Genomic DNA, 23,126 nt, shown 5'->3' with positions numbered 1-23,126 from the left:
GGCAGCACAGCCTTCTGGCGTGTCAGCCACTCCTCTCAGCTTAGTGTCATCAGCAAACTTGCTGATAGTACACTCTATTCCCTCGTCTAAATCGTTAATGAATATATTGAATAATACTGACCCCAGTACTGACCCCTGAGGCACTCCACTAGATATTGGCCTGACTACTACAGGGAACTCAGGGCAACTGATTCTGACATATGCTGTAGTCCTCCAGCAAGGTGAATTACATGCCCACATTTCTCACAAACAATGTTTTGGCTCTGATAGGACTTTGAAGTCAGAGTCTTTTATTACATTGCAGGTTTTATGGTCAGGGTGTCAGCTATAGCCAAAATGTCTGCTGCAGTTCAAAACTAGAGAGGGAAGGGCTCCAAAACCCTACTAAATTCACCGGGAAGGCCCGATCCGGTCTGATCAAGCAATGTCTAAACAGCCTGGATGCATCAAGGTCCTTTCAGAAGACAACAGAGATGGCCTTTGCTTTTCACATACTTGCTTTCTGGTAGGAACACCGTTCCCAGAAAGGATATGCCTACCACTAGGCCTTGTCTCATCTAAGGAGGGTTTAAACCACCAAGGTCTTACATTCCAAGAAGTGGTCCTCACTGCTAGACTCTAGAGCAAAATTCAGTTTTACAGTTCTAATCAAGCCTCCTCTACTTGTTGCAAAATACCTTATGGATATCATGGAATGAGCAATAGAAATCGGAAGTGCAATATGACTGTAACCCCATAAATTGGCATCTTCCCTAAAGACAGGGAACATCTTGGCCTCTCCTCTAGGCCTGCAATTTTACACTTTCCATTTAAGCTGCTTTGGAGAAAATGCATAAACAGTTCTAACAGGGCTGCCAAGAGGCGGTCTCTGGCCCACTTCTGAAAATAAGGCTTAATGCTTTGGAAAATGTCTTTTCCTGGCCCTCTTAGCAAAAAGGTCTTGTCCTGACTATTAATCTGGCTGGAGTTCTGCTGTTGTCAGCCATACCAAGATGAAGGAAGAGGAGGCATTGTAACAAAATAAAGCCATCCAAGCAGCAGAACAGGTGCCTCAGCCTCTCAGCCCTTCCGAAGTCCACTGCGCAAATGTTCAGTGGGGAGGCCTGCCTGAACTGGATTCATGGCAGATCCTCAGCCTGCCCATCGATGGTCTCAAGCTTCCGTCATCTCTGAGGACAAACGAACCAACAGAGGTGGTCACTGGTGTGACTTCAGCTGAAGTATGTCTGTTTTCCTCTAATGGGCTGATAATGCCATCTTCAGCATGAAGCGGTGCATGCTACCGAACTCTCAAATACCCATGTTTATGCACAGGCTAAAGACATTGTCCTGCACTTTTCTGGAACATAAAAGTGAAAGTGCTGTAAAATTAGCTGCTAGCAGAAGAAACAAATTTTGTCCACATAAATACACTGCTTTTAAAGTCTTCTAGTAATTTTTCAGTCTCACAAAATAAATCTAATTACATCTCTGGATCCTTATTTCTGACCCTGAATCTCAAAAAAGCCAAGAACCCAGTAAGGAGACCTAGCCCTGGACTCTTACCCATTAGTGTACTGAAGTGGCCATTTTCCAAACAGGCATTCATTTTGACAAATGCATTTTACTGACCCCTTTTACAGAGGCCAGACATTGGAGGATACGTAGAGATTTCTGTAGAAAACTACCTCACTGTTAAGTAGTAAGGACACTGGATGCCTCCATCTCAGCCATCCATAAGTCATCTTGATTTGTCAGATGTATTGGCTTTTAAAAAAAGCCCAAGATAAGAATAGCCACTGGAATAACAAGCCTTGTCAGCTTCATTCTGGTATGATCTTGGCGGTAGTTAACAACAGAAGTATCACCTTCCTATAGGATTCCTGTACTTCCAAAAAACTTCCTTTATTTACATAATGCCATCAGTCTTAAAAGATTTTTCCAATAACTAAGAATGAGCTCACAGTTTAAATAATAGCTAATTGGAAATCAGTACCAACATTTTCAGCATCCTATTTTGGCTCCGAAACACATAGACTGCAACCATCTGTGATGTCTACACGAATGCATCTCCCCAAGTAACCCAAAAGCTCAGTGAAACTGTGAACTTGAGAACTCTGTTCATCTTCCTTCTCTATCTAAAAAATCCTGCCAAAAGCTGGAACTGGTGATGCTGTACACGTTCTCTAAAGAGCTAAAAGCTGTGGACTGCCAAGCTTCCAGCTGTAGGATCTACACCCTAGAGATAGATACGCAGAACTTTGTTTATACCATGCACACATCTTAAGCTGGGCTTAAATCTGGGCATTACACATTCATAGCAACTCAGGCACTCAGCTAAATATAAGCTTATGTTCATAGCCAATCTGAAGAACAAGCAGACAGGTGTAAGGTAGACAATGCCAAATTCAGTGACATAATGAAGCATGTTCATATTTGAAAATCCATTCCTACTATTGGGTTTTACTAGGCCCGTGGTTTTAATTTAAAACCTCAGTCTAGACTTTTATTTCTGGTTCTGCAAACTGACATTTTCTTCGGTAGTTGGAGCTGTGTGTGCACAAGTTAAAAGATCCTCACCCTCACCTTTCCCTGGAAATTCATTGTCAAGCACCCACCTTGCAGCAAAGGTGCCCGGTTTCAGTTTGCAGCACAACTCTGACGTGTTATATTGGCTGTTCTTTGCTGTCACTTAGATTTCCCCAGCTCCAACACCTCTTTTTTGTTCCGGTAATCTCCGCCTTTCTGCTGACCCATACGCTTGCAACTCGGCAATCGAGCCATGTTGGGTGCACCATGGGTTCTTGTGGGTAACCTCACGCACCTCTCAGCCAACTGCTCTTCTGTCTTGCAACATGAATCAAATGCAAAAATCCCCTTTGTAGAAACCCATCTCTGTCATCTTCACAGCTGGGTAAATGTGCTTTTTCTTTTAAATCCAGCATTGAAATCACAACTTGGATAAAAACATTTGTGACAATTTCCTGTAATCTGGAATTGCCGCTCATACTGTGGTGAGGAGAAGGGTGACAGGGCTTGAAAGCAAAGCAAGGATTTAAAAAGTAAACTCAGTTGTGAGCCGGGTTTTACTGTCATTTCTAGAGCAAAATGATTAAAAGGAGATGCAGAAGAATGTAAAGGACTAAAAATGGGTCAATATTTAGAGGTATATGGTCCCTGAACATTACTTATGGGCCACTGCTGATGCCAAGTGTATTTGATATTGTTTTGGTATAAAACATTTTCTTCAAGGTCAAGTGAGGGCGAGAGATGGGGAAGACATGGAAGATCACTTAAGGCTACTGAAAATAAAGATGCATCTATCTCACAGATCCAGTTCATGTGTAAGGATTTGATAGGAAATCTTTGCTTCTGAAGATGTCAAAAAGCACAACTTTACCTTAGACTTCCAGGGTTTTGTGTTCACCCTTAATATGAAAAACATGCATATTTGAAACTTCCTACCAAGAGATTTTAGCTCCAAAGAAAAAAAAAATCTGAGTATAGACGAACTTTCTATAGCATTTTCAAGTCTTAATTCTGTGTCATTCTTCTTAAAAGGCTGTTGGAATTGTCAGTGATTAGCGCAAAGATTAAAGCTGAGCAGAAGAACTGGCATAAAACCATGTACGAGATAGAGAGGGTACAGAAAATGGAGTAATATATAAAAACCGAACAAAATAAAATAAAAATAAAAACCGAACCGGATGTACTCACTCATCACTAGACATGTTACATGATTAATCACTTGTCCTCATTGTAACAACAAAGCCAGGAAATCCACAAAACCTCAGTATGTATGTAATAGCGCATCCCTAGCTAACAAATTACAGCTATCAAGCTACAGAAAGAAGCACGCACTACATTTACTATAATTTAACATATTGGCCTTCCCTGAAAACCTGGTAAAGTTTGCTGCTATGCAGGCCCATAGCATCAAAACTATATATTTCAATGAGGGTAAAAAAATCGAGCATTTACATGAGATTCAGCCAGAAAGACCAGGATGGCTCAGTGCTATTTGCATGAAGTGGTTTCATTGTGAAGGTGCTTACAATGGTCCAGCTGGGCCAACGCATCCATCGCTGACCATAAAAACAGAGCGAACATTATAAACAGGTTGTGGTGGCGTTACCTGGAGCCAAAGCACAAGCCTGGCTGCGCTTCATGTCAAACCACTGACCGGCCCCACTGCCGTTTGGAAAGTATGGCCGACATCCGATTGCGGGCCGCCCCGTGAGGTTCACCAAACCACCAGCAGCAGAGTGGTTATGCTGCTTTCTTCAAAACATTTTTTGTGGCTTTCTTGAGGACATAGTATTTGTCAGGTGAGTAGCACAACCAGGATGGTTTTATCTCCTTGTTGCCATTTTCTGTGCTTCAATACCATTGCAAAAGCACCCCCGTTCTGCTCAGCTGTCTATAGAGTGCATGAAGAACCATTCTCCGAAGGGGCTGCAGGCATCAGAACACATTTTAGGGGCATTTTCAGTCTGAATTTGCATATACCAAGCAGGAAATAACACCCAGTTATTTATATAATGCTACTTAAAGCATTTTTATTTCTTTCAAACATAAAGATTGTTTTTACCTTTTAAGCTGCAAGTTTGTCGCAATTCATAACCAATGCTTTCTCACTGGGATATAGCCACAATCCTGAAATGGCTATTTCAGGTCTTCTCAAGAGGTGGTTAATTAGCTGTCAAATTAGCTGCAGGCACCTCAATTAATCCATGACCAGCTCCTAACATGCCTGTTAACATCCACCTGCCACACATCGCCCTCTGCTCCTCACCTGTTTCCCTGGAGCCTCATCAGTCAAATGCAGCTTGGCAGGAGACTTCTCCTTCACGTGGAAAAGAGGGGGAGACAATTCCCAGCACAAAGGGCAGTAAGTGTCAGTCAGCTGCACAAAATGAGAAACAAAGAAGCCTAAGACAGGATAGCTATCCAAGAGATCTTTCAGGACCCCCAAGTCAGAGCCTTGTAGGAAATTCCCTTATTCCATCCAAGCACAGTGATACAGGCATCACGCACCTTTGCACAGTCTCTATTGCTCTGGCTTTTATGCCAATGCCACGCCCCTGGGAAAATGATACAAAGAGAGATAACATAATACAGAATTTCAGATTCTTTTGTGTTACCTTTAGGAACTCCTAGACTTTCTGGCCACACGGCCATGGGTTTGCTACCACCTTGCAGGTAAGTTATCATCTAGAATGGGGAGAGAGACATTTCATCCTTACGATTCACAACAGCAATGTTTCCAAAACAGTCACGTACTTGCCTTACAATGTGATCACCTTCCAAATTACAAGTGCTTTTCGACATGCAACCAGTTTGGGACAGTCTCTGAATGATTTCTGGATTTGCATACAATTTTCAAATTGTAAAATGTTCGATTACATTTGGGAGCATAAGAAAAATTCCAACTATTGTGGGATTTGGCAAATACAGGGAGTGTTCCACACTTCGAAAGTCCAAAACTCTTGAGAAGAGCCCAGGGTCATTGTTCCACTTTACACAGGGGGACATACAAGGGCCTCAGATACAGCTTGGGACATGCACTTTGCCTCAGATCAAAGCAAGGTGCCAGCAGAGGCAGGTATCAAACCCAAGTTCACAGGCAATAAAGCCCTTCAAGTGCACGTGTCTTGCCTCTTGACAGAGTGAGATGGACTGACTTTTATCAGCCATGTGACTGAGTTTCGTTCAGTTGCAGTTCACTGTGCACATTTTAATAGAAAGGGAGAGGCTGAACAGCGGAGAGCTGTCTGTCTGTCTTCTCCTGGCTGCTACGCTCCTGTCCAGACTGACTCTTCCCAAAGGAGATTTTGCCTTGAGAGTATCACACCACCTCCAGGGCTGGAGAAGTGTCTGGAGTATAGGACCAGAGGTTGGGAGACCCTTTGGGAGCAGCAGAGAGCAGCACTGAAGCCAAGAAGCAAAAGGCAGATAAATCCAGGGGGCAAGGTCCCAGGGTACCGTGTGAGGTCTGAGCAATCCACAAGCCCTGCTAGAAGCTGTTAGACTGGGAAGGTGGACTGGAGAAAAAGTCCCACCCAGCCAGGACACCAAAACCAAGAAGAAAATCCTTGCAACCTTTACTTTTCTCAACATCCCCAGACTCTAGAAACCACAAATATAAATGCAAATGTTGGATTTATGACGTGTTTGAACATTGGACTTGCAAACAGATGACAGGTGGTAGGAAATTAATTTATGTTCAAATTAAGTGACCTGCAGGGTCAAGACTGTGTTATAACCACAGTTCATTCTCTTTTTCTCCTTGTTAATTAGATACATGAGCTTTAGCTTTAGTGCACTCGCAGTCATTATCGAAAATAAGTTCACATTTTAAGAAAGAAAATTTAAAATGAACAATGCTAACAAACAACCTTCTCATTGCTGACACGTATTTAGATTAATGGTTATTTCCCTAATTAGTGTAAACCACTCATCCAGTATAATTTGGATGACTGCAGCCAGGATGACTTCTTTACATACTTAAGTTTTCTCTTAACAGTTGTGGCAAGCTAATACGCAGAGAAGAACAAAATAAGTCAAATTTTAAACACACAAACTAACACCTGGGCATATGCCATAAGCAGTGCCATTCCAATGCTTTAAGGAGAAGAAAAGAAATCACAAGATAATTTTAAACAGAAATTACCATTACTCCTTCTCTGAAACCATGTCTCCAGGAGCATCCTTAAAGCACTTTGATCATACTGATGAGGGCCCTTCAGACTCCTTGGGGAATTTCCAACACCCACCTCCTTATTTTCTCAGGCAGTCACAGGAAAAGAGGTTTTGTTGAAGATGCCAGCGTGTACTGGACTTGTTAAGATGTTCCAGGCTTAACCCTTTCCTGACTCTGACCACCCTGAAGATATGATCTTCACATTGCAGTTTACAGCATTAAATTAGGACATAAGCCAAATCCCAAACTTCCTAAACTAACAGGATGAAAAATGCGCATGATGTGTTTCCGCAGAAATACCAGCGAAACATCTCACGGTCCTGCAAGAGTTGCCTGGGAACCTCTGCTATGCCCAGTGCCTTTTAACCCCAATAGATTTAGCTGCGAACTCTAACTCCTCTCTGATAAATACTGCTTGACATACTGAAAAGACTTTTGTTCAATAGGACAGCTGAGTATTGCCATTTCTCTTAATTTCTCAGAACAGCTATATTCTGATGAGTTTCTTTCAGAGTTTGCTTTCCATAGAGTCATATTTTAGGTTCCTAGTGAAACATTATCTGTCTCCTCTAAATCTACTACTTCCAGCATGAGGAGACAGTTCTTTGTTGTATTTCTGTCTGTACTGCGTTAGCATTTTTGTAGCAGCATGAATAATATGTCTGATTTTGTGTGGCTAATCAATCTAGCTGCAACACCTGCTCAGAGCACAATATTACAGGGCAATAATTACAAAAAACACATTATTCTCAGAAACAGAGATACTGACTGTTTGTTATTAAAGGTTATACCTATCTAAACTGAGACCTGATGTAAGTGGGGGTGAGACACGAGGATTTTGCCAGCTTTCAGAAGGAATGAGTTTTGCCCTGTGTCTGGAAGCCACTGTTATGCAGCACACTGGACAAACATCCACATCACAGAATCACAGAATGGTTGGGGTTGGAAGGGACCTCTGGAGATCACCTAGTACAACCCACCTGGTAAAGCAGGTTCACCAGAGCAGATCACACAGGAATGTGTCCAGGTGGGTTTTTCATGTCTCCAGAGAAGACTCCACAGCCTCTCTGGGCAGCCTGTTCCTGTGCTCTGGCACCCTCAAACTAAAGAAGTTTTTCCTCATGTTTAGATGGAACCTCCTGTGCTTCAGTCTGTGTCTGTTGCCCCTCATCCTATTGTTGGGCACCACTGAAGAGAGTTTGGTCCCATCCTCTTGACACCTACCCTTGAGATATTTATTATAGAAGCATAAACATGATCCCCTTTCCAGCTTCTCTTCTCCAGGCTGAACAGACCCAGCTCTCTCAGCCTTTCCTCATAAGAAAGATGCTCCAGACCCCTCATCATCTTTGTAGCTCTCTGCTGGATTTTCTCAGTGATTCCTTGTCCTCCTTAAACTGGGAAGCCCAGAACTGGACATCCACATGAACAACACAGCATGCTAGATTTACATTATACTTCAGTATCAGCTTAAAAGTTACTTTCAGATCAGCATAAAATCTAAGGGTTTTGCAAGCAATGAGCTGGGTTCCAAACCAAAGTAACCACAGATTACTTTCCTACAGGAGTGAAAAGCTCAGCCAAAAGCAAGTTTAGCTCTTCTTCACTGCTTGATGATTTCTGGTAGGCAAGCTTTATTCCATAGCCTCCCGGCTAAGAAGACTCCCTTTGCTGGTTTCTAACCACTTCCACCCGCCAAGAATGAGAAGGCCAGAAGTCACATCAGGACAACAGAGTAGGGTCAAGAATGAAGCAGAAGACGACAGCCATACTACAAGACTGGACAAGGGTCAGAGAAAAGTACAAACCAGCAACAGCCACAAGGAAAGTGTAGGAGGAGACTTGGAAGTTATACAAGGTGGAGACCATACAAAATAAGAGATTGGCACTAAGAAGGCTACAGGGGCAGATGGCAGAAAAAAAAGCACCACATTATCACACCATTTCTTCTCTCGACATCCACCTTATTCCTGGCTGAAGCATTGCAGCTTCAGGAAATCAAATGAAGTGACCTGTACAAGTGTTCCCTTTTGCCCATTCTTAATTAAAAGAAACAGATAAAAAACCCCAACCAAACCATATACATATACAAAACAAAGCTCCTTCATTTTCCTAGAAGCAGCAGCAACCTTTGGAGGAACGAAGGCAAGACAGAATGTATATTTTGACTATGCAGAGGCCCCATTTTCAGTCTTTGTAATTCCTATGGAAAGGTGTTGCGTAGTCAGGGACTAGGTAGCCAGCACCTTGACCACAGACATTGTCTCATGCTTGTCATGGTCAGTTCCCTTGCCCCAAGCAGTCACACGCTTTGTGGTCTGCTTTAACAGCAGGGGAAGAGACAGCACTTGGTTAATATGGCGCTCAATAACCAGAACTCCGGGTACGTTTCTCCAGCCTTGGCATGACTCACTTTCCAAAGCCACCTTCCAACCAGAGGCTCAGAGCAGTAACCAGCATGGAATTCAGTCACACCAGAAGCTCAGGCTCCGGAGCGAGGGGAAGGTCTGAGCAACGGCAGCAGGAGATGGAGTAGCACATGTTGGGTGAAGAGTACGGAATAGCTGGAGACTTAACTCTCAGTTTCATACACCGAGGTTAAACAAAGTGCATGGATACTGTTCTGTGGTTGAATAAAGCCAGCCAGAACCAGACTGCTGAAAGAAAAATAAAGTCCAGGCAGGAAGAAAGAAGCTCAGACTAGTCTTCCACACGAATATCCTCCTTTTTCTCTTCACAAAAATCTCTTTTTTTGTTCCCAAACTCACGACTGGTCTTTTTGGGGCTGTAACATATTTTAAGAATAAGTTAAATGTTTACTTGCTTCAGTTAACATATATTTTCTACATGACTGAACGTGAGGCATTATTTCCCGCCCCCCCCCCCCCCCCCAAAAAAAAAGAGCAAAGAAAACTAAAAAAATCTTTAAAATAGATATGATAATGAAACAAAAAGAATGCTCCTTTTGTAAGTAATCTCATAAATACTGTGGAAACCTCCTTTAAACAACCATTGCAAAAATAAAGCATCAAGGAGACTTGCACATGCCTATTATTTTAAAAGTAACGTCAGCAAAACCCTCCTAATTCTTGAAATGAAACCCTGCTGAGATTATTAGATACATACATCAAAAAAAAAAAAAAACATTTAGCTATATGCAACATCAGTACTTTTAAATCTTAGAAACGCTACCTGTGCACATCTCTGCTCAGCATCACTACTTTAGGTAGCTGACAATAGGCTGTTCGGTAGTTTTAACAAAATACAAAACGTGAGGATTTTGAATGATCCTATAAAACTCTGCGTTTAATACAACATTTTCATTAGCAGCGTATTCTTGTATTTATCCAGAAGACTCTAAAGCTGCTGATTCCCCAAATACTGTACAATGTGACAAAGACCAACCTCAGTTCACACAAAAATATTAAGCCAGCCTCCCTAACCCGGCTCCCGTGCAAGATGACACTGAGGTAAACTGGTTATTGCATCCTACTTGTGTTGAGATATTAGAGCGGATTTATTGCCAGGTCTCTCCTCACAGAATCCACATGAGTTTACTTCACGAAACTGGAGCTACGGGTTTACCTTCCAACCCAAAGACGGTAAAACAGTGTTCTCGCATTCCTCCTGGATGCCAATTTAATTCTGTAAGAAGTATGCCACCTACTGATGCGCTATTTACCATTCTTCAAGTGCCTTCACACAACTACTGATCAAGATCAATCTTAGCTGTGTTAGCTGAAAAGAAAAACAATATTCCATGAGTTTACAAGAAATGACAGCGCTCTCAAAGCCAGTGAAATGTGTTTTATTTTAAGCCACTGCTAAAACAAGGACAAATTTAGTGCAACCTGGAGTTCATAATCTGAAAACTGAATAGTTAAATTACTAAAATGGCAAAACTTGTCACCATTATACAGTACAAGACCTTCATATTCATTGAGTACAGTTACATAAAGATTTATAGTTATTCAAACTGCTTTTGGTATACAATCGCATCACTAACTGGGCTGTGAATTACTGTAACACTGCACAAATAAGCAGCAGTTCCAGCAAATTATAATAAATTTTAGTATTAAATACTATCCAGACATTACAATAGAACAAAGGCCCTCTAAAACTACAACTCCAGCTATACAACAGGAATGTACAAAGATGGTACGAAATAAAGTGACTACAGTGGCTGGGCTCTGTACTTGCCTCTTCAGAGCTCAAGTACAGTAAATGCTTGACAGTAGCGGCTCTTGCTGAAAAGCCAAAATTCTTACACTAAAACAATTCCTGAATCTTGTCTATATCTTTGCAGGTCAACTGTGTAAAACCAGGTGTTTACTACTGATTGTGTTCCCATCTCCAACAACATGTGGCTCTTCATAGAAAAGGTCCCGGACAACGTTACGTTAGAAAATGTAACATTTTACATTTGATACCATTTTTGAGAGACCTCATTAGTCTCGGAATGTGGGTTGCTGGGTTTTTGGGGTTTGTTTGTGTTTCGTTGCTGTTTTTAAAAAAAGCTTACACAATCTTTTAAAACTCACGAACAAGGATACCACACAAATTGCATTCAAGTACATCATCTTAGCTGCTTTTTCACATCCTCATTGTGAGACAGAAAATCCTCTTCAATTTTAGCATATGGGTTTGAGTTTTGTTTGGTTATTTTAAGGCTTTTTGCATACTTCTGTATTATTCGTGCACCTTCTTCTGAATGTTTAAACTTGTTTTAAATATGGCAACTTTTAATTGTTAATTTATAGAGGGACTATCTTCAAACTGCTTTTTTTTTGACAAAATCTTACAAAACATCTGAACACTTTCATTCTTCAGAACACCAAAGGTACGTATGAAGTGTTTGAGACAGGGTGTCTTCTGGAACAATAACAACATCGTATGTTTTCATCAACTTAAAAATTCAGTTACCAAGTCAGGGTTCCCATATAGGGAAAAAAACCACACAGTAGGATAAAACAATCTCTACCTTATTACATGTATTTATAAAGCAGACTTGCCTGATTTGAATGGACCAAAATGCAGCCCTTCATATTTTTAGTTTCCATTTACACTTCTGTATTTGTAATCAGGAGTTTTAAATAAACTCAGTAACAGTACAATTTAAGACTCACATTAGCAAAGAACAGCTTTCTCAATGATATGGTAGACAGCACCAGTTACATATAGCCAGAGTAATGTTTCCCAAAGATTAATAAAATTATTAGATTATAAGAATGTTGCCAGGCTAGTTTAATGCTTTCCCAATTTTGATACTCAAGGAAAAAAGCTATCCAAAACATTTTTTTAAATGGTCTAGAAATTTTGTTGTTAAGTAAAAATGAAGTATTTTATAACATACTTTCCTCATGCAAATTTGGAAGCTATGCTGCTTTCCTTAAAGGCTAATAAATCGACTTATCCCTTAATATAACACCAATCAATAATTACATCATGTATTTGGATCCAGCCTGCAAACAAAATTCCATTTATAAAAATCTTTTTTAGTGCAACTGTTGTCTACTGAACTTTTTGAACTTTTTTCCCCAAGTTGTAAGCTTGGGGAATCACGCAATTTACTGTGTTTCTCCAGGGAAGTAATTAAAAAGGAAACCTACTTCAGCAACTTTATAAAATCCAACATAAGGAATAAATCAGTTAAAACCTGGCTGTTCCTGTGGTGGTGGTTTGTTGGTTGTTTTGGTTTTGTGTTGTTTTTTTGTTGTTGGTTTGGTTGTTGGTTTTTTTTTTTCCCCACATGTACAGCTTTGTATATTTACAAGGCTTTCAATATCCTGCTCAATTTGGTTTAGTACTAGTACTAGTGTATCCTTGTGTCCTGAAATTCCACTTGGTGAAAACGCAAGGGTTCAAAACCCAGAGCAAAACTTAGTCCTGAGGAACTGACATCACAATTTTATAGGTAAATAAGTACATTCTTCCTGGGTTAAAGGGAAGATATTACAGCCAGGGAATGGTTTCAAATTTTTGTCTGAAACAACACTGAAAGTCAATCTTAAAATGAAGAAAGGTATAGGGGGTGGGGGACAACAAATCCAGACAACTTTTGTACAACTCTTCAAAAATATGTTACTAGTTGCATCTTTGACACAGAGGAATTAAGATCACTTTGCCCCTCTGCTTTGGGCTCTAGAGAAAAACAGTTCCTGAGGCTGGACATTGTATTAGCTGTAATAAGATAAAAGACCATGTAATGGTTTTTGGTCTTTTTGTCACATGGCATACACAGATCTTTCAATTCGAGGTAATAAACTACGAGCATAACAGAATTTTAAGTCAGTTGTATAAACTGGAAGTTCATACTAGTGAGATCTCACACACATAGAGATACACACACATATAAGTGTTTGCACATGTGTGAACACATACGTGCATATACAAAAACGTTTAAAGTTTTTTACTCTGTGAGAAAGGGGAACTTTGTGAGATTCAAGGCAGAAATCCAGATGACAAATGAGGACTAAAACAAAGTAGGTCTCTAAAAAGACCAGTGGAATGCCTTCCTGAAACACAACGATGTTGCAAGGAGAGTGTGACACCTCTTAGTAATTTCTGAGGTAAGAGAAATCAGAATTGTACATATGCCATTAAAATTCAAGAACAGATTTAGAGACTTTCTCCTTGTTTGTATACTATATCAACAGTTTGTTCTTCTACAAAAAAGCTCTTAAAGATTCTTTTGTTCTGCCAAAATAAGTAAGACTCCATGTTCTCTTGCAAGTGATACAGGTTTTGAGGTGGCGACCTTGTAATTACCAGCATGTGCCTTTTTCTCTCAAAGGATGTATAAAAATAAACAGAACTCAAAAAGCATTTGCAAACCACAGGCTACGTAAAGGTGCAGATTTCCCTTCAGACAGAAGGCAAGTCAGCAACAGTGGTAAGAAAGCTGATTAGACTGCTAAAAAGACTTGATTAAAAGTGTCTCTAAAAAAAAGTCAGTGAAGGTAGTTAAGAAAAATGAAAAATCAATTTGCAAGAAATTTCCCCTTTATAGTTTAATTAGCTTCCTTTGCTAAATGCTTAAGTGCTCACTGAGTAACAAAATTCTCTTTATTACTGAAAAGAAAATTCATATATGGAGGCTAAGAAATAAAGAATTAGACTAGTCAAAAAGATGGCCAAAATCTTCAGAGGAAGAAGCTTCTATCTGCTACTTTTAACACATCTATGTGAGAGACTAACACACAAATTCTTTGACACAGAATTAATGTCTTAGAAGTGGTCGCATACAAACAGCTTCAGTAAGAAATTTAGCACTTTAAACGTGACTGGCAAGCTTCAAGAAACCTGGCTGAAGAAGTATTTGTCAAATTATGCTCAGCTACCCACTCTGCCCTCCTACCAGCTCTATGGAAGTCAACAAAGAGAACATGTATTTGCACCTCAGCAGTTTCAGAGCAGATTCTCACATCTTCACATAAATCTGAGCTCAATATAGGTGGCTTTGAAGCAGACTGTATGAAGGGGCTACTTGGGCAGGTCACAATTTTCTCCTGGCAATGGCGCCCTTGGGCACATAATACCTGGCCAATATCAGTACTATTTCTCATAGTCTGCAGCAAGGTATTCCAGAACAGATTTTTGCAGAACGTCAGTGCTCTAAGTCCCACTGTGAATACAGCACACACACAAGCGAGAAAATGAGCTATCCTGGCCCAGTGGGGATCCTGAATATCACGCCTGGGACTGTCTCCTCTGAACTCCTATCATAGACAAGGGATTTTTCATAAATATTTCAACAGTCTGAACACAGCAGTAAATACAATTACACGTGAGTGGACAATATCGATTATGGACTGTAAGTGCACGGTACCACAAAGCACAGAACAGCTATTTTGACTTTCACCTCAAAGTCTTTTAACGCTGACAATTACTTGAACATTCATTAGTTGAATTTTGCTTTACATATCTGTGTTCTTTCTATCTCCTTTCAAAAGAGGAATGAAGTGAAGAGGGTTACATCTTTGGATTTTTCAGACGTTTTCCAGGAGCCAACCAACCAAAGACATATTTAGAGCTTGCTCTCCATCAGACACCTTCTCTGTCATTTCACAATATTTCAGCACTGCTTGCAAGAGATCTCCAACTTTCCAATCTCTTTCTCGCAGTCTTCTGGAAAGCTAAAGGGGAGACAGGGAAACACAAAACAAAATATTTTGACCAGCACATCCTGATTAACAGTTACAGAAGTTATTCTTGAAACATTAGCTCATAAGAGATCAGTTGTAATGAGTTAATCCTTATGCCCACATCTATAAAAACAAAAACTTCCGCGAGAATCAGGCACTTTTCTTTAGGGCAGTTTTCACAAAATTTTCTTCTAGAAGGAGTAACATTTTCAAATGATGTGGTGCCACAGGTATGAAGGCTGTGGTTCGTCAAGACTGCAGAAAACAGGAAATTCTGAACACAACATTAAGACATTTGCCACCCCTCCCATGCCAATAATTCACATATAAAAAGACAAAACTCTGTCTTAATAAAAGGATGTGGATTTTCCTTTTACAACATATAGTGTGGTTTGGGTGGCACACAGGCTACCCTCAATGAAAACAGTGTCTTCGGAGTTGGGAAATTATAAGATCTTGGTGAAGAGGAAAAGGTGAGGGTTACGTTAAACTACCACTTGGGAGCAGGGATCAGCGTAGCTGAAAATTTTTTTGACCGGGGTCCAAGCAAAAAATCTTCTTTTGCTTGTCAAGCTCAGCTATATATTGAAGAAAGGCTGCCATAAGAGAAGGATGAATCTGCCCATTTGCCCAGGAGTAAAAGAATATTTTAGGTTAAACAAAAAAAAAAAACAAACCAAACACCCGACACCCACAAAAACTAACTTTATTCTCTGCAGCTTTCTGGATAGCCATCAATGCTGCATTTAAAAAACACAATTTAGACACACTACTTATTCTTTGGAACTGTAGAATTTTATTGCCTTTTATACTCCCTACCATGACATGCTATACATTAAGTTTAAAAAAAATGTCATAAGCAGTGTTCAGGGAAATATCTTCCACAGCTACCAAATTAAAAATTCATAATGTTTCTTCTATGCAGCCTGTCAGTTTGCAATATGAAATTCTATTAAAAAATGAAAAGGAATACAACCTCTCTCTGCTTCTTCACCTAGGTGATGTTCCAACTGTCAACAAGGCAGGTGATGGAACTGACAGAAAGAATGTGGGCATAAAAATACGTATAAAACAATTAACTTCTTGAGCGAACAGTTCACTTGGACAAGCAAAAAGATCCTTTCTGATGTTGAGTACAACATATCTTGAACATCAACAATTTTTTCGGTGAAAAAAAATTACATCTTTTCTACACAAAAAATGACTGAATTCTGTAGGTATTTCTGTAAATTTTAAAACAGAGCACAGGAAGCAAGAGTTTTACAGTCTACAACAAGTAAGTCTGTAAATGGTGTTTGTTGGTTTATAAAAGAACAGTCATTTTTCTTATGTTAGAAGAAAGTTTGGCTAATGTCCAAAGACCTACTTCAGCAAATACAGTGTTACGCTTCTGTCCAAAGAAGATACCACCATGGTTACGATGACAGAGCTGGCACCTGGCTTCATTCATCTTTACATTTTAATTTAGAGTTCAAAGTTCAATCCCACTATTTCTTTATCAGACCGATCTGTTTCTTACTGTCAGACAAGGGAAATATTGAGTTTACTCAAAACAGATACCAGGAATCCTAAAACAGTTAGATATGGTCTGATTAAAAATTGAATATATATGTTTTTTTAATGCAGGCACTTCCATATCCACGCTGTCAGGCTTCTCAAAGAAGTCAAGAACTGTCTGTTCTATTTTACTGGTTTCTTGTTCTGGCTTCTAACAAAGGTATTTTGTTTTATACACAGGTATTTAACTTCCTTCTGCCTTGCTGAGCATAACATGTGTCTTTAAGTAAGAGTACATAGCCAGCTGCAGCAATAGTACCTTGCCTGACACATGCTAGGAGTATTTTTGTCTTTTATGCAGCCACACCACATCATTACCCAGCTGTGAACAGCTAACACAAGCCTTTCCTCCCTTCCAGAAACCACCAACTGCTTACAGTGAAAATGACTGTTTTCCGTGTGATCTAAAGTCCAGGTTCATTCCTCAAGTAACTGAGGTAACTTACCAAAGTACCTGAGACGATCAGAATCCCATTACTGGCAAGAGATCAGCGTGTAGGCATCAGTTTAGTTTTGTGCTGGGCTGCAGCACCCTCTGGAGGTGCTTGTCTGGCTCTACTAGTGACAGAACTGAGAAGGACTATTTCTAATTTCAGACCCTCAGTTTGACAGTCAGAGATCATTCCAACTGGGAAATGGCATGGAATTAAAAAAACAGGTAATTCTTCCCTGCCCCAGAGGGGAAACAGGATTTCAGTTCATTTTAAGATAACCGCACTTAGAGAGCTACAAATTAATCCATAAAACTAAGTGAATCAACTATTTTAACATGTTTTACATTTTATCCTGAGGTGTCAACTCAATATCAATCTACAACGGAAGTGTCACGTAGAAAAACATTACAATTTCTTAGGAGTCCATACATAATAGCCACTGCTATTTTCCAGAGTGATCTCCTCAGTATATTCTCTTCTTAGGGTAGCCAGAGTGGTGTTCAGCTGCACAGCCAGCTAATAACATCTTTCCTATGCCTCCTTAGGCATTGGCTCAAATAGCAGCATCACTTCTTTGCAATCTACTAAGTCAGAGCTGACAGAAGAATGAGAGACTAAAGAAAATATTTAAAAAGAGGCAGCTGCTATCTGTTTTTTGCCTGACGTGATATATTGTACTGTAAAATACAGGTGTCTCTCACACACAGATTTATTATTAACACTCATGGGTCCTACCACTATTCTGCCCGAGTATTTGCAACACTGCAGTTCACATCCAACAACTATGACATAGATGGATAGATCTTCAAAAGATGACAAAATGACTCACGAGGTCAGAACAACAGTAGTCACTAAACCAAACTCATTCACATCAAAAGAACTTCAGTAAATGCTGGGCCAGGCACGTGAGAACAGAAAAAGTCAAGTATTTTCTTCTTCATGTTAAGACACTTAGAAACCATACCGGGGAAGGAACATACGAAAAAGGATTAAACCCAACAGCTTCAAATAAAACCAGAAATGGAGAAAAGTATTCACAAACTGCCTTCTAGTTTATGAAAGCATGAAGTACACTCTAAGTGTCAGAACTCATGTACAACAAAATGTATTTTTGAAATAATTCTAAATAAAACATACCAACCTCCATAAAAGAAGTATAAGGGATATGTTTCAGTTTGCACTAAGAACATTTCCCAGTTTTCTGGGTTATCTTGTGATAGAATACATATACCACACGGTTACATGGGCAAAAGAAAAACAAAACGAGCATTCTTTTTCTGGGCTAGGAAAGGAGAAGCCATTCTTAGGAAAATTCAGCCCAAGTATGATCTGGACTGACCTCTAGGTACCTTTCACATTCTTACCACAAGTCTACTGCAACAAAGCACCATGGGTGCAAACATTCATTGAAGTTTGGGCGTCTATTTAGTCATACTGACCTCTACTTCTGGGCCCTCCCCTCTTCTCCTGAAATGATGATTTTTTGCTTTGGAAAGCACCAAGCTGAAAGTTCAATACCAAATTTGGGAACTGAGAGAAAGCTTTTCTTCTCTTAATACACTGACATGCACGTTAAGTTGTTTTCGTCAAGATCTTAATTATGGAAGATATACTAATGGCATCATGTTAACACTTTTTCACATTACCAGGTCACAAAATAAAAGGCTTTGATAATTTATCATTCATATCAACCTCATCATTAGAGACAATGCCTATATACAATCATAGAATTGGTTTGGGTTTGAAAGCACCTAAAAGACCATCTAATTCCAACCTCCCTGCCATGGACAGGGCCACCTTCTACTAGACCAGGTTGCTCAAAGCCCCATCCAATCTGACCTTGAATACTTCCAGGGATGGGGCACCCACAACTTCTCTGGGCAGCCTCTTCCAGTGCCTCACCACCATCATAGTGAATAATTTCTTCCTTATATCTAATCTAAATCTCCCCTCTTTCAGTTTAAAGCCATTAACCCTTGTCCTATCACTACATGTCCTTGTAAAATGTCTCTCTCCAGCTTCCTTGTAGGTCCCCTTTAGGTACTGGAAGGTGCTATAAGCCTTTCAAGTAGCCAGATAATGTTAAAATAATTCCTTGGTAGAAGAAAAAAACAAAAGGTCAAAAGTAATAAATGCCAGATTATCATGTGCAGTTTGGTATGTTGCTACAAAGGAATAATTTTTAGGATAATTTATAGGAAGAAGAAGTTTCTGTTATATGTTTGTGATGGAAATACTGAGGTTAGTACACATAGCAAAATTTCCCTAAGAGATGCTAATTGCTAAACCCTAATCTTTGAAATTCCGCTTTCACTTTGGTCACATATTAAATTCAATCTATAAAACTAAAATAAAGCCACCTAAAAATGAAACAATCTTACTGAGCCTTCTTTCTTCATAGTTTTGGTTGCAGTTGCTTACAGAATAAAAACATATTTAAAATTTAGTTAGAACCTACACTTCCTTCCAATAAGCAAATGTGCATTTCCTAACAAAAAAACCTTGAAGCAGGATACCAAAATATGAAGTTAGAAATCATTTTGCATAAGCAAGTTCTCAGAACGATTCCATTTATAGACCATTAAATAATACGTAAAAAAAATGCCTGAAAAGATAAATTTTTCAGTAAACAAAAATGCTATCATTGTATCCTCTTTGGAGTAAAACAAGGAAAATAACTTGTGAAACAATTTAACACAGCTTGGATTAATACTGTTTTATTTGTAGTACATGCACAGGCTAAACAGGCCATTCCACTTCGACCTCTCAGGATTCAAATAATGATTTTTCCTCAACAGCAAATACTTCATTATTATGGAGTGGCAAATAAAGCAGCTGGTGTATCGCAGCAAATGGAAGTAAAAAATCATTCCCCTTCCCCACCACCCATCAAACCCAAGTACTTACAGAGACAAATTCCCTTGTAGCAGCATCACGGAAGTGAAGTTCTGAGAACTCTGTTTCAGAAGCTGCCAGCCACTGGAGTGCTGCTCTGAGCTGGGGGTCCACCACATTTGGTTCCAGATCAATATTCACTATTGCTAAAATCTTTCGTATTTCCTCCATACCTAGTATTGAGAAGAAAATCATTAAATACATAGCTTCAAATTAGTTTCAAAAAAGTATCCGTAGTTCACTGTTTAGACTATATTATCTTAAAAACCTCAATTTAGTACATGTAGATAATACGAAAGGAAATAATCATGCTGGTCTGAAGCATTTTTGTACTTTCACATTAGGAAGTACTATTTATCCCATTTACAACTGTAGGCAAACACAGCTAAGTGTTAAAAGACATCTAAGCTTTAATGTATATTCCAAATTACCAGGAATTTAACACAGCCTTTCATACATTGTTTGAACAGCAATGGTTCCTACACTGTCCATCAGTCATTTGCGTTTCCAAATGCTGCTTTCACTATGCTTTCATCTACTACATTTTTTTAAAGTGTGTATTTCAGAATTCTTTCCTGCACAGGCAGACTGATCAGATTGCCTCAGAGTTCTTCCAAAACATAGTGCTGTTTTTTCTAAGGCCTATCCAGCTTTTCAAGACTTCCTTTACAGCATGGATTAAAAAAATTAGCACAGTATTGAAAGAGCAGTTGCATAAATAACACAGAGAAACGACAGTATTGTCATCTTCTGCTCCCACTCTGAATTTCTGTACCCAGCTTTCAGAGTCATCCTTTGTCACACTCTCAGAATGAACTAAGAATATGATAGTGCTCTCCAAGTTGTGCTTAAGTCTCTAATTCCTGACTACTGGACTTAACTCTCTAGAAACAAGGAATATATTTGTAATAAAAACCTATGTTCATGTGCAGTTTACCTCAATCTCACTGCTCTTCCAGTCAAGTTTATAAAAATTGAGGCACATAAAGTATTCATTCCTAACTGACAAAGCGAAGTAAGATGTAATAGATTCCCCCAGAAGGAAAAAAAGAGACAGAAAATTAACTAGTGGAATTATTATCATAAGTGTGCTTCCAGTGGATAACAGAACATTTGCCAAGGAGCCCCAAAATCTATTGTCTTTATAGGAGATAGCATCAATTATTTAAAAAATCACGACACTTAGTGGATGAGAAGTACTGTGGTAATGTATCACTGGGAAATTTTGATATATTTTAAATTTTTATAAATTAGATGTACGTTTGGTAATAACAAGGCTTTGGTAAAGAAGGTGTAGCCAGCTTAGAAAAAAAAAAGGCATTTCTAGTATTACATGAACAGAGCTTCCAAATGTAAAAGAAAAAGTACAAAGGTTTTCTACCTAGAATACTATTTAAATGGTCCTACAATGAATGTAACAGAGAGTCTTTTCAAAGCAATAATGGTATGGTAAAGAAATTAAACTGGAAAAATTTCACCAAAAAAAAAAAAAAAAAAAGCAGTCTGTTGCAGTCCAGAAGACACCAAAACTGTAAAGAAATACGATCAAGAATCATTTTAATTGAGTAATTTGAACATTTGAGATGCTAGAACTTTTTAGTTTCATTTCCTCAGAACTTTACAGTCAGATGTGATTAAAAATAAAGAGATGTGGTTCATTTCCATACATTATTCCAGGAGAGAGGGAAAAAGAGAGAAAGAGAGAGAAAGAGAGAGAAGGAGAGAAAGAGAGAGAGAGAAGGAGAGAAAGAGAGAGAGAGAAGGAGAGAAAGAGAGAGAGAGAAGGAGAGAAAGAGAGAGAGAGAAGGAGAGAAAGAGAGAGAGAGAAAAAGAGAGAGAGAGAGAGAGAGAACCACACATATTGCTGCTTATATCAAGACTATTTGAAGATGTGCACCATGGCTGAATATCCTCTGTAAGTGGGTAGCAAAGGTTTCTTGAAATGCTTATTTCATCTTCTGAATATACCCAGCACAAAGAAAAGCTCCGTTACAGCTTGCTCTAACATCAGCTCATCTTTAAATCATCCTCATACACGCTGTATTCAGGCTGTTCTCATTTGAGTTAAACTTTGCCACTTCAAACGGAGTGGAAGCAGTGCAGACATCTACAAACCAGAAAGCTCTAACAAGACTGTGGAGAGACCCTATTTTTATATTTCAGTAAGAAGAAAGAGATTATAGCAAATGTATCGAATCCAAGCTTTTCTGCATTTCTCATGACTTCTTTTCCAAGGTTAATACAGCCAATTTTAGTAACTTCTTCAGTATTTCAAACACAGCCATGTAGATGCATTGCCATGGCTGCTTATCAAATATTTTACAAATAAGTTATTCTATGCATATAAATTTATGCTTTCAACATGCTGATGAGAGTTCACTACCTTATGTTATTAAGTACGTGCATGAGCATAAGAGACTTGCATTTCCCAAAGGCTGCACATTTCACTATCTTAAGAGATGTATGTAGGGTATGAATCTGAGAATGTATTCTGACACATGACTGACACACATTATGATGAAAAGAGGTAATAGTGTTGTCACCTTGTTATGCAGTCTAGAGAAGCAAAGAATTAACAAAAATAATTCATGCAGAGTGCACAGGTCAAGAACAGTAGTACATGCTGGAACTGACATTACCTTCTACAGCATCCTTGGAGTCTTCATCTTTATCTTCTGTTCCATCACTGTATTTTAAAAATAAAACAAAAATAGTAATACAATCCAATATATGCACAAGAAATGTAGTCAAACCTAAGAATCTAATGAAGGTTAAAGGACAGGAAGATCATCAAAGAATTACGAAGTGGTTACGAAAAGAAGCTTTGCTTCTCACACCATTTCATGTTGGGAACAGATAATCATCAACTATACAGGATTTGCTCTTAGGAAAACAATGGAGAAGAGAGAAACTAGGGAAGAGTGTTAAAGATCATAATATGAAGACATTTTAAAACAAGACAACTTATTGGTTTTAGTTACGGAAGGCAGTTTAGTTTTTGCTTCATATGTGGAAAGATTGAGCCATCTTATGTCACAGGTATGAACAGCTATAGGTTATTCAAAGCTTTAAGTCCTAAGTGTTCTACAAAAATCAGTTACCTAGCAATTTTGAAAGTTTTAACAAGCTAAAGGAAAAAACAGAAATCCTGTAGGAAGCAAGCTCTAGTTTGCATGAAAAAGTAAATCTCAAAGACTTGTAAAACTGCAAGCAAGAACATGCACAAAAGGGATCTTTCATTTTGCAAGCAGAACACATTCATCAGTTTAGCACAGCGAAATCATTCAGTATGGATTAATTTAACCATTCAATATGGATTAATTAATGAAAAAAAAATATTGTGATTAAGTGAGACGAGTGTAAATAATGTAACAGCATAAAAAATGCACTGTATTTTCCCAAATAATGATTTCA

At 39.0% G+C, this 23,126-nt stretch overlaps 1 protein-coding gene across 1 annotated transcript in view; it reads right to left on the bottom strand.

Annotated features, from left to right (window-relative positions):
• Positions 1–14,670: 14,670 nt before the first annotated feature.
• Positions 14,671–23,126, bottom strand: part of AKAP11 (A-kinase anchoring protein 11) — a gene marked incomplete at its 3' end in the record, with an annotated part of 37,636 nt that continues 29,180 nt past the window's right edge. The window contains exons 10-12 of the mRNA XM_080348802.1: positions 22,352–22,398; positions 19,725–19,885; positions 14,671–14,817 (exon numbers count right to left, since the gene is read on the bottom strand). Coding sequence (XP_080204928.1) covers positions 14,671–14,817; positions 19,725–19,885; positions 22,352–22,398 — 355 coding nt within the window. The remainder of the gene's footprint in view (positions 14,818–19,724; positions 19,886–22,351; positions 22,399–23,126) is intronic.

The sequence above is a fragment of the Nesoenas mayeri genome (assembly GCF_963082525.1).
Source record: "Nesoenas mayeri genome assembly, chromosome: 1".
NCBI lineage: Eukaryota > Metazoa > Chordata > Aves > Columbiformes > Columbidae > Nesoenas > Nesoenas mayeri.
Note: the sequence above shows the minus strand (reverse complement) of the source record. Positions and strands in the feature narration are given on the sequence as shown.